Source organism: Mya arenaria, chromosome 6 (assembly GCF_026914265.1).
Source record: "Mya arenaria isolate MELC-2E11 chromosome 6, ASM2691426v1".
Taxonomy (NCBI): Eukaryota; Metazoa; Mollusca; class Bivalvia; order Myida; family Myidae; genus Mya; species Mya arenaria.
The window spans coordinates 76139353-76152039 of NC_069127.1; the positions used below are offsets into that span (position 1 = coordinate 76139353).

Below are 12687 nucleotides of genomic sequence, written 5' to 3' on the forward strand. Positions count from 1 at the left end.
TGATATCGTATGATAAGATATGAACATATAAACTGCGAGTGAGTTTGCCAGCTGCTAGTCTATCATATAATACCATGTAAATAAACTGTATACATTTGTATAGGAGTGTTTCTCATTAAACCACAACCAATATTTAACAACAATTTCTTTACTGGCAACGGAAACATGTTCAAAATCATGATTAAATAATAGTTAAAGTTGGCCATCTTATGAAATACAAACTTGATATTATTTATCAGGAGGTGACCTGTTATGGTCAAACTGTAATGGCTCCAGACGTTAACAAATAACAAAGACGTTGATCTCGGTGTCATGTAGATAAGAAAGGTCACAGTGGTATCTGTTAGTGTTGACTGTGTCTGATTGTACCTGACAAGGCCACACAGGTAAGATATGTATATCTCCTGTTATCAAACGAATCAACAATAACCAAGATAAAATGACATCAAGATCATCTTCGTAAGATTGTGATATGTATACGTCCTGTTAAGTAACGAGTCAACTATAAGTGACATACCGATTATTTCCGACCTCCCCTTTTATTTTCATTAATTATTACTGAGTTAGGTAACGTAACTAATTCGGATTGCTCCGAGTGTTTGTAATCATAGAGTCAGTGGTATTTATGGTATTTATTGACCAACATTTATTGCATTACAATACTGTTTAAGAAAATCTATAAGCCATTATATAAAGATATTAATGATTAACATCAACAAAATCAATGAAGCCAGACAAATATAAAGCCTTGTCAACACATCACGTATAATATCAATCTTAAAACTACATTTCATGCATGAACATGGCTGTAAAATGGGAAAGCAATATCCATGTATACTTCCTTATATAACAAATAAAAGCGTTATATTACATAAAATACCTTTAAAATCGTGATGTTAAAACAAGTAGATGTACAGACATAAATGAAAACATGATTTCTCTGTTCAACTGAAACACATATTAACAATGCATGACCCACTACTATGCCACACTGAACAACAATTTAGAAAGCAAACAAAAGTCCCTGAGTATGATCTTACACATGCACGCACGCACACACGCACAACCACAAAGGCAAGCACGCACACGCACAGCACTTGCACACACACACACACACAACTGACTATCATGAAAACATAAAATGTAAACCCCCAAACTTTTAACCTACTGAAATGCACCCACCTGTAGCAACTACTAGTATGTGATTGTTATCAGATCCACATTTCTCTCTTTTATTGTTAGTTATTTTCAAAGATCACACAACCATGTCAAATGCATGCCTCAAACAGAAACATACTCCTAGTGTGCATTAGTACGTATAAATAGAAACACTCCAGGAAAGTGTTTTAATCTAGTTTTGGTGAAATAAGTCTTAAGATATTGTCTCTGTGAATGTTAACATCACAACCTACAGCGTGACATATTCTCCTCACTATATGGACTTTATCACTTAACCATAGTTAAAAATTTGACATTTTAATAATACTGCAATAAGATGCTGCATAAGGGGAGGGGGGTGTTGGACTCATTATTAAAACTCCGATCTTTAAGGGGGTGGGGGATGGACTCAGTATTAAAACTGCTGTAACTGCTGTCTTTTACTGATGGTTCACAGAGATCCTTTAGCTTTCATCCTCTTCACCCCAGCTTCAAAGTCTTCCTTGTTCAACTGGTATGCCCAGTGTTGGAGCGTCTGTCTCACCACAGGAGATACCACACGGTTATCAAACGCCTTGCCGCTCTTGTAGCATTTGGAGATCAGGTTACCACGCCATCGCCCGGTGTCACCCGCGCACCTCAACCAGCGACCTATCTGGCGATCATCATCACTTGTCCGTCTACCCTGGTAATACCTGTAAGTAATCAACATATGGCTGTGTCATCAATATTGAATGGATGCTGAATGAAATAAATACATAAAGAAAAAATAGCACAGAGGAGCAAATGCCAACACTTGTCTTCTTTTGTTAAATAAAGGGCATAACTTGTCACTTTTTTTAAGAAAGTTATGGATCTTGCTTCATTTTTGCACCTGCACCGTGTCATGGGTAATTCATACACAAAGTTCATGTCAAAATTATTTGAGTAAAAAAAAACATGAAAAAATTATGAGTGAAGTTCAATTTCCTTAAATTTATGGATCTGCAAAATGTATTCATGCTTTCCTTAAGATTTTAATTGGTGAAAATAGTCTAAGGGCAAATTTTGAAGTCTTTTTTTCAAGAGAATAAGATTTGTATTTTTTTATGGCACTTAGTTTTCTGTTTTCCTACTGGGCAGGCAGGTTTTGAAATGGCAATCTGAGGTGAAACAGAGAAACAACTATTATGGCCTTACCGTATGCGACCAATGAAAGCTACATGGACTAAATTTATATCTGTTATAAGCCGATTACTACCAGCTAGTTTTAAATGTTGATGGCCTGTAATAGTGCTGTTAAGGTGTATTTTGACAATAAATGGGCTGAAGGCCGACGTCATACCTGCAGTACCACTGGAACCAGCCATATGGGTCCTGTTTGTGCATCCAGCCACTCTCCTCCCACATCTCTAGGCTACCACCACACTTCACACCGTACCGGTTCACACCTACATCATACTTGGGATTGGACACCTGTAAACAAGAGGTAGAGGTATCACACTTCACACCGTACCGGTTCACACCTACATCATACTTGGGATTGGACACCTGTAAACAAGAGGAAGACATATCACACTTCACACCGTACTGGTTCACACCTACATCATACTTGGGATTGGACACCTGTAAACAAGACGTAGAGGTATCACACTTCACACCGTACTGGTTCACACCTACATCATACTTGGGATTGGACACCTGTAAACAAGAGGAAGACATATCACACTTCACACCGTACTGGTTCACACCTACATCATACTTGGGATTGGACACCTGTAAACAAGAGGTAGAGGTATCACACTTCACACCGTACCGGTTAACACCTACATCATACTTGGGATTTGACACCTGTAAACAAGAGGTAGAGGTATCACACTTCACACCGTACTGGTTCACACCTACATCATACTTGGGATTGGACACCTGTAAACAAGAGGTGGAGGTATCACACTTCACACCGTACTGGTTCACACCTACATCATACTTGGGATTGGACACCGGTAAACAAGAGGTAGAGGTATCATACTTCACACCGTACTGGTTTACACCTACATCATACTTGGGATTGGACACCTGTAAACAAGAGGTAGAGGTATCACACTTCACACCGTACTGGTTCACACCTACATCATACTTGGGATTGGACACCTGTAAACAAGAGGTAGAGGTATCACACTTCACACCGTACTGGTTTACACCTACATCATACTTGGGATTGGACACCTGTAAACAAGAGGAAGACATATCACACTTCACACTATACCGGTTCACACCTACATCATACTTGGGATTAGACACCTGTAAACAAGAGGTAGAGGTATCACACTTCACACCCTACTGGTTCACACCTACATCATACTTGGGATTGGACACCTGTAAACAAGAGGTAGAGGTATCACACTTCACACCGTACCGGTTAACACCTACATCATACTTGGGATTTGACACCTGTAAACAAGAGGTAGAGGTATCACACTTCACACCGTACTGGTTCACACCTACATCATACTTGGGATTGGACACCGGTAAACAAGAGGTAGAGGTATCACACTTCACACCGTACTGGTTCACACCTACATCATACTTGGGATTGGACACCTGTAAACAAGAGGTAGAGGTATCACACTTCACACCGTACCGGTTCACACCTACATCATACTTGGGATTGGACACCTGTAAACAAGAGGTAGAGGTATCACACTTCACACTATACCGGTTTACACCTACATCATACTTGGGATTGGACACCTGTAAACAAGAGGTAGAGGTATCACACCTACATCATACTTGGGATTGGACACCTGTAAACAAGACGTAGAGGTATCACACTTCATACCGTACCGGTTCACACCTACATAATACTTGGGATTGGACACCTGTAAACAAGAGGTAGAGGTATCATACTTCACACCGTATTGGTTCACACCTACATCATACTTGGGATTGGACACCTGTAAACAAGAGGTAGAGGTATCACACTTCACACCGTACCGGTTCACACCTACATCATACTTGGGATTGGACACCTGTAAACAAGAGGTAGAGGTATCACACTTCACACTATACCAGTTTACACCTACATCATACTTGGGATTGGACACCTGTAAACAAGAGGTAGAGGTATCACACCTACATCATACTTGGGATTGGACACCTGTAAACAAGACGTAGAGGTATCACACTTCACACCGTACCGGTTCACACCTACATAATACTTGGGATTGGACACCTGTAAACAAGAGGTAGAGGTATCATACTTCACACCGTACTGGTTTACACCTACATCATACTTGGGATTGGACACCTGTAAACAAGAGGTAGAGGTATCACACTTCACACCCTACTGGTTCACACCTACATCATACTTGGGATTGGACACCTGTAAACAAGAGGTAGAGGTATCATACTTCACACCGTACTGGTTCACACCTACATCATACTTGGGATTGGACACCTGTAAACAAGAGGTAGAGGTATCACACTTCACACCGTACTGGTTCACACCTACATCATACTTGGGATTGGACACCTGTAAACAAGAGGTAGAGGTATCACACTTCACACCGTACTGGTTCACACCTACATCATACTTGGGATTAGACACCTGTAAACAAGAGGTAGAGGTATCACACTTCACACCGTACTGGTTCACACCTACATCATACTTGGGATTGGACACCTGTAAACAAGAGGTAGAGGTATCACACTTCACACCGTACTGGTTCACACCTACATCATACTTGGGATTGGACACCTGTAAACAAGAGGTAGAGGTATCACACTTCACACCCTACTGGTTCACACCTACATCATACTTGGGATTGGACACCTGTAAACAAGAGGTAGAGGTATCATACTTCACACCGTACTGGTTCACACCTACATCATACTTGGGATTGGAGACACCTGTAAACAAGAGGTAGAGGTATCACACTTCACACCCTACTGGTTCACACCTACATCATACTTGGGATTGGACACCTGTAAACAAGAGGTAGAGGTATCATACTTCACACCGTACTGGTTCACACCTACATCATACTTGGGATTGGAGACACCTGTAAACAAGAGGTACCGGTTCACACATACATCATACTTGGGATTGGACACCTGTAATAAAGAGGAAAAGGTATCACACTTCACACCTGTACTGTACTTTGTACATGGGATTGACACCTGTAATAAAGAGGGAAAGGTATCACACTTTTACACCTGTTCTGTACATTGTACATGGGATTGCACCTGTAATAAAGAGGAAAAGGTATTACAGTTCACACCTGTACTGTACATTGTACATGGGATTGGACACCTGTAATATAAGGACAAGTATCACACTTAACACCTGTACTGTATATTGTACATGAAATAGGACATCTGTAATATAAGGATATGTATTACACTTAATACATGTACTGTACATTGTACATGATATAGGACATCTGTAATATAAGGATAAGTATCACACTTAACACCTGTACTGTACATTGTACATGATAAAGGACATTTGTAATATAAAGATAAGTATCACACTTAACACCTGTACTGTACATTGCACATGATAAACGACATCTGTAATATAAGGATAAGTATCACACTTAACACCTGTACTGTACATTGTACATGAAATAGGACATCTGTAATATAAAGATAAGTATTACACTTAACACCTGTACTGTACATTGTACATGAAATAGGACATCTGTAATATAAGGATAGGTATTACACTTAATACCTGTACTGTACATGATATAGGACATCTGTTATATAAGGATAAGTATCACACTTAACACCTGTACTGTACATTGTACATGATATAGGACATCTGTAATATAAGGATAAGTATCACACTTAACACCTGTACTGTACATTGTACATGATAAAGGACATCTGTAATATAAAGATAAGTATCACACTTAACACCTGTACTATACATTGTACATGAAATAGGACATCTGTAATATAAGGATAAGTATCACACTTAACACCTGTACCGTACATTGTACATGATATAGGACATCTGTAATATAAGGATAAGTATCACATTCACACCTGTACCGTACATTGCACATGATATAGGACATCTGTAATATAAGGATAAGTATCACACTTAACACCTGTACTGTACATTGTACATGATATAGGACATCTGTAATATAAGGATAAGTATCACACTTAACACCTGTACTATACATTGTACATGATATAGGACATCTGTAATATAAGGATAAGTATCACACTTAACACCTGTACTGTACATTGTACATGATATAGGACATCTGTAATATAAGGATAAGTATCACACTTAACACCTGTACTGTACATTGTACATGATATAGGACATCTGTAATATAAGGATAAGTATCACACTTAACACCTGTACTGTACATTGTACATGATAAAGGACATCTGTAATATAAAGATAAGTATCACACTTAACACCTGAACTATACATTGTACATGAAATAGGACATCTGTAATATAAGGATAAGTATCACACTTAACACCTGTACCGTACATTGTACATGATATAGGACATCTGTAATATAAGGATAAGTATCACATTCACACCTGTACTGTACATTGCACATGATATAGGACATCTGTAATATAAGGATAAGTATCACACTTAACACCTGTACTGTACATTGTACATGATATAGGACATCTGTAATATAAGGATAAGTATCACACTTAACACCTGTACTGTACATTGCACATGATATAGGACATCTGTAATATAAGGATAAGTATCACACTTAACACCTGTACTGTACATTGTACATGATATAGGACATCTGTAATATAAGGATAAGTATCACACTTAACAGCTGTACTGTACATTGTACATGATATAGGACATCTGTAATATAAGGATATGTATCACACTTAACACCTGTACTGTACATTGTACATGATATAGGACATCTGTAATATAAGGATAAGTATCACACTTAACACCTGTACTGTACATTGTACATGAAATAGGACATCTGTAATATAAGGATAAGTATCACACTTAACACCTGTACTGTACATTGTACATGAAATAGGACATCTGTAATATAAGGATAAGTATCACACTTAACACCTGTACTGTACATTGTACATGAAATAGGACATCTGTAATATAAGGATAAGTATCACACTTAACACCTGTACCGTACATTGTACATGATATAGGATATCTGTAATATAAGGATAAGTATCACATTCACACCTGTACTGTACATTGTACATGAAATAGGACATCTGTAATATAAGGATATGTATCACACTTAACACCTGTACTGTACATTGTACATGATATAGGACATCTGTAATATAAGGATAAGTATCACACTTAACACCTGTACTATACATTGTACATGAAATAGGACATCTGTAATATAAGGATAAGTATCACACTTAACACCTGTACTGTACATTGTACATGAAATAGGACATCTGTAATATAAGGATAAGTATCACACTTAACACCTGTACTGTACATTGTACATGAAATAGGACATCTGTAATATAAGGATAAGTATCACACTTAACACCTGTACTGTACATTGTACATGAAATAGGACATCTGTAATATAAGGATAAGTATCACACTTAACACCTGTACCGTACATTGTACATGATATAGGATATCTGTAATATAAGGATAAGTATCACACTTAACACCTGTACTGTACATTGCACATGATAAAGGACATCTGTAATATAAGGATAAGTATCACACTTAACACCTGTACTGTACATTGTACATGATATAGGACATCTGTAATATAAGGATAAGTATCACACTTAACACCTGTACTGTACATTGTACATGATATAGGACATCTGTAATATAAGGATAAGTATCACATTCACACCTGTACTGTACATTGTACATGATATAGGACATCTGTAATATAAGGATAAGTATCACACTTAACACCTGTACTGTACATTGTACATGAGATTTGACATCTCTTAACACCTGTACTGTACATTGTACATGAGATAGGACATCTGTAATATAAGGATAAGTATCACATTCACACCTGTACTGTACATTGTACATGGGACTGACAACCTGCAATATAAAAAATAGGATATCACACTTCACACCTGTACTGTACATTGTACATGGGACTGACCAGCTGTAATATAAGAAATAGTATTTCACACTTAACTATACCACTTCACAGCTGTATCACAATCACAATCTACACCATACTTGTACATACCTAATTCTGGCCTCCATAACTTAAATGTAGATATTTTTTTATGTTTACTACACATTAAAATAGAACACGTCCAAAAAGGTAATACATACTGTGTTCGCAAGAGTTCTTTAGCTAGAACATACTGTACATGTAGTACTGTTCATGGAGCTGGACACTTGTAATATAGAGGATAGGGTATCACAGTTAACACCAATGTGACCATATAAGTTTACAAATACATGAAACTTGGTTGGCCACCTTGAATATAGATGATAAGCCGATTCTCCATAAGATACCAGTTCAAAAATAAATCATACTTCGAACTGGTCACTTGTAGAGTAGTTGGTGGACATCATTTTCATATTTTCAAACATTGATTACATTTTGGTACGCTTCAATGCTTTCAAAAGTGAAAAATTAAGCCTATCCCCAATGTTAAGCTAAACAATATATTGAAAGTACTTTGAAATATGGTCTGGACCGGAAACTGTTACACAAGTTTACATAACATAGGTTCTGGGATAAATATGATTGATCTTAACAATTAATGTACAATTGCAAATGTCCATCATTTGTTTTTGAAAAAAACACACTTTAAGCAGAGTCTTATTAACAGACATGATTCCACCCTTTAGAGAACTTCAGAGTTCTCATAACAAGAACTGGCAATTTATATGAAAATTACCTGTTTTGAAAGTGAAAGTCCTTCTAACCAATCCTTTGGTAGCTCCTTCCATGCACCAGAGTAATTCTTCTCTGTAAAGATATTTATTTGCTTGTATTTTTTGTACAATATCATGGATTGGTAAACTTTAAACCAGGACATCACATAGATTCCGTTACTTTACAGGCACACCTGACCACTCTTAAGCAGCATAAAATTAATGACAATGATATCTTATTGAAATGGGGCCCATGATACATCTAAGATTAGAAAATCAGTGCCCACTAAAAAAGACAGTCAGGTAGTGGAAAAGTCATTGCTTAGTTGGTTATTTGAAGTTTTAAGGTGTTTTTTTGTGAAATCAGGCCATTTTACCAATTTTGTTGTAATTTCTCGAAAAATTTATCTTTTGACAAGTTTGCACATAATACAATCCCACTACTTAAATTAATTGTAACTATGAAATAATAAACACAACAATTTTCTATGAAAAACATGCAAGCTTAAGAGTGAAGATTCTCACTAGTAATGGATGAGTAAATGGGTCTGTAATAAGTTCCTCCAAAGCTGCCCATGTGAAGCACCTCCTTGGGGGTGAGGTTTGGGCGGAACTCGGGGTGGGTCTGAAACACCAGCTGGCCCCGGGAATTCAACATTGGTGCGGGCTCGGTAAACTCCAGCTTCTCTGTCTATAATGTTGAGCAAGAGATTACAAATTAAATATAGAAATTTCTTATTAGCTTAATCTCCCTTCTTGGATAAATAGTCACTGACTATATTATCAGCTGAACGGTATGATTAACATTATTTTTTATTTCGACCCTGCCCCCTCTCAAAAAATGGTTATTGTCAGAGGAAATTTTGTCTTTGCTCCTTATTTTTCCTAAAGAAATAAATATTTCTGAAAACCAAATGATATATTTTGGCCTTCAAAATTTAAGTACTAATAAGACTTACATATTTTGAAATTGTTCTTTATCTTGGTCATTTATGAGGGATCACCATACATGAAGTATAAAATATTTGTACCTCAAAGTTATCATCCTCATCAACAAGTTTAGGATATGATTGCTTCTTGTCTGCTTTCGTGGATGCCTTGGGTGCTTTTTCCAATGTGCATGACTTCGACGTTTTGGAACTGGCTCCTGCCTTTGTGGTTTGCTTACTTTTCTTTGAACTGGGTTCAGCTTCTAAAAGGCAACAATAAACATGTCATTGCAATGGATAGTGTTCAATATGCTTCTATGTTTTCATCACCATTTATTTATTTGAATGAAGATGCTCATGATTTTGATCTATGTTTTCATCACCATTTATTTCACAATTTATAGGAAGTTTGTAAAACTAAACAGCATGCTGTATTCTCCTAAGGCCAAGCATTTTCATGTTTTATAAAACTGATGATTTTTCAAACTTGAATTGAAGGAATGTAAGGCCGACTAAAATATCTTTGTTGATTAATTTCCAAACTATTGGTTATATTTGTCTATTTGTAGGGCCTCAAATATTAATGAATGGAAAAATGTAGCTTTTTCACAAAGACATTTTAATTTCAGGTACAGACATGCAATTTGTCTTTAAAAAGCATTGTGATACATAAATACAGAGAAATATGTGCAACATACCTGAAGTCCCATTGATTGATTTTCTCTTCACCATCCTGGCAAAATTTGGTCACAGTGCCAGTAGAGCTGATCTCTCGATGATAAACAATTTGGATGATTTCCCTGTAAAAAGAAACATAGACTTAAAGCAAATTTAGTAATAAAAAGATGATTTTGAAAAGCATGCTATTCTAATTTACTCACTTGAGCAAACTTTAAATCAAAGGCTTAACTATAGAAAGCTTTAAATCTGGTAAAACCTTAGCATAATAATAATCACAGATTTGGGGAAATAAAAATATGGTCTTATAAATGTGATTCACTTTCCTTTATTTGTTTAAAATGTTCTTTTATTAGCAGGGTAATTCTCATTCATCTAAGGTTTGATCATGATAATGCACAGGTCAATTGTAACTACGGCCCCCCCAGGGCTTGTCATTCTAAAATGCCATCCTGGCTTTTTTTTTCAATGATGGTTAGCCTCACTATGGGCCGTGTTTTTACCATTTAGGTGGCCCTGCAGTGCTGGGTGAATGCGGTGGTTTGTCTTCATGCCAAAAATAGCGGGGAATGGGCCTTACCTAGGGTCCCTGGGGTGCGGGGGCATTTGGCGGGGATTTTACCAGCAGTTCGCCCCCCGCTGGACGGGAATTTTGCCCAGTCTTTGTTTGAATGAAGGTCAAAGTCCCCACTATTCCCCAGACCTGGAGTGCCATGGTTACAATTGACTGGTGCTTAATAAGTTAATTCAATCATCACTCAGGTAAACGTGAATGTTAATGGTTGATTATACCAGCATCAGAGGCAAAGATCAACTTGTTTAAGTAAGCCATGGGGTAAATGTTTGGCACAGCATAATGGAACTATGGTATCATTATCAACCTATGAAACCGCTAGATCGGTAAAATTACTGTTTATTTTTACAAACCTGCAAGTTTGAAACCGACACAGTCACTGATTTACCTGGTATCTGTGAGTACGATTGGTCCCAGCTGGTATCCTCAATTACAACAAAGTATTTTATTTCTATTTCTGTTTTTAATAAAGATGCTTAAGTTAAGTAGGACCTTATATGACAAAGAAAATTGTATTATGCAACTGTTTTGAAAAAAATCTTTGTTTACATAACTTCGCGCACTTTTTCCTGAAGAGTTAATTAATAGTCATATCGGCGTTTTAACATCCGGTTGTTGACAACGGTCGTTTTTCTAAAACGGTACTCTATGTTTTTGTTTAAGGAGAATGAGGGTACTAGTCTGTCGTATACATGGAACGATATAACATGCTAGTAGTCAAAATGGTTAATGTTTAATGATAAACAAAACATTGCTTATAAATGTGAAATATTTATCTGATAATTTATTATAATAAAACAAGTTATGTACAGCTGAAACTGTTGTCACAAATCTTGTTAAAAAATATGACATACTACAAGTGTATCAATCATTTTTAGAGAGTAGTTAAGCTTTGAAAGTTAACAACAATGACTTTATCAACATTTATCTTTAATAAAGTGAGCGGCAATCGCTCGGACTACTATGACAAGTGCATATCTCGACACCATGTCCCACCTACACCCAAAGAGAAAACAAACCCGTTACGGTGTCCAATCATTAGGGCATGAACTGCACAGTCAGACAAATGCACAAGAAAAGAGAATACCTTTCGCATAAAGTCAACCGGATGACCTACTCTTCTGCAAGTATACAGGTTTTACCAAACATTTGCCGGAGCAATTTTGACGTCATTTCAAATACTACATACTGTAGCAATTTGTGGAGTAGAGGACAAATGATTGTTTCAGCGTAAGATCGTCATACATTTCACCGATAAAGCACCAAAAGATATATTTCACGAGTGGCGTTCACGAGGTGAAAAATAGTGCTATTTTACACATGAGCAAAACAAATATTATTTTTATCATATGCCTAAAATTTGAGTTAAACGTCATTTAATTGCTCTATTAGTGGTATATGTGTGCGCCTCTCTCTCTCTCAGATTGTGGGTTCGCTCCCTACCGTTGCAGTGGTGTAGTGGTATATGTTTGCGCCCCTCTCACCAAAGATTTTTAATCAGT

At 36.9% G+C, this 12687-nt stretch overlaps 1 protein-coding gene across 2 annotated transcripts; it reads right to left on the bottom strand.

Annotated features, from left to right (window-relative positions):
• Nucleotides 1–617: 617 nt before the first annotated feature.
• Nucleotides 618–11739, bottom strand: LOC128236534 (uncharacterized). 2 transcript variants are annotated; one of them, XM_052951449.1, is made up of 7 exons: nt 11574–11739; nt 10632–10733; nt 10036–10196; nt 9530–9695; nt 9028–9098; nt 2483–2613; nt 618–1853 (listed from the first exon to the last, which is right to left on the bottom strand). In XM_052951449.1, exons 2-7 carry the CDS (start codon nt 10663–10665, stop codon nt 1610–1612), a joined length of 807 nt encoding a protein of 268 aa, XP_052807409.1. In that variant the 5' UTR covers nt 10666–10733; nt 11574–11739; the 3' UTR covers nt 618–1609. The 2 variants fall into 2 exon arrangements, with proteins under 2 accessions (XP_052807409.1, XP_052807410.1); XM_052951450.1 differs by having other exon boundaries at nt 11539–11739.
• Nucleotides 11740–12687: the final 948 nt, after the last annotated feature.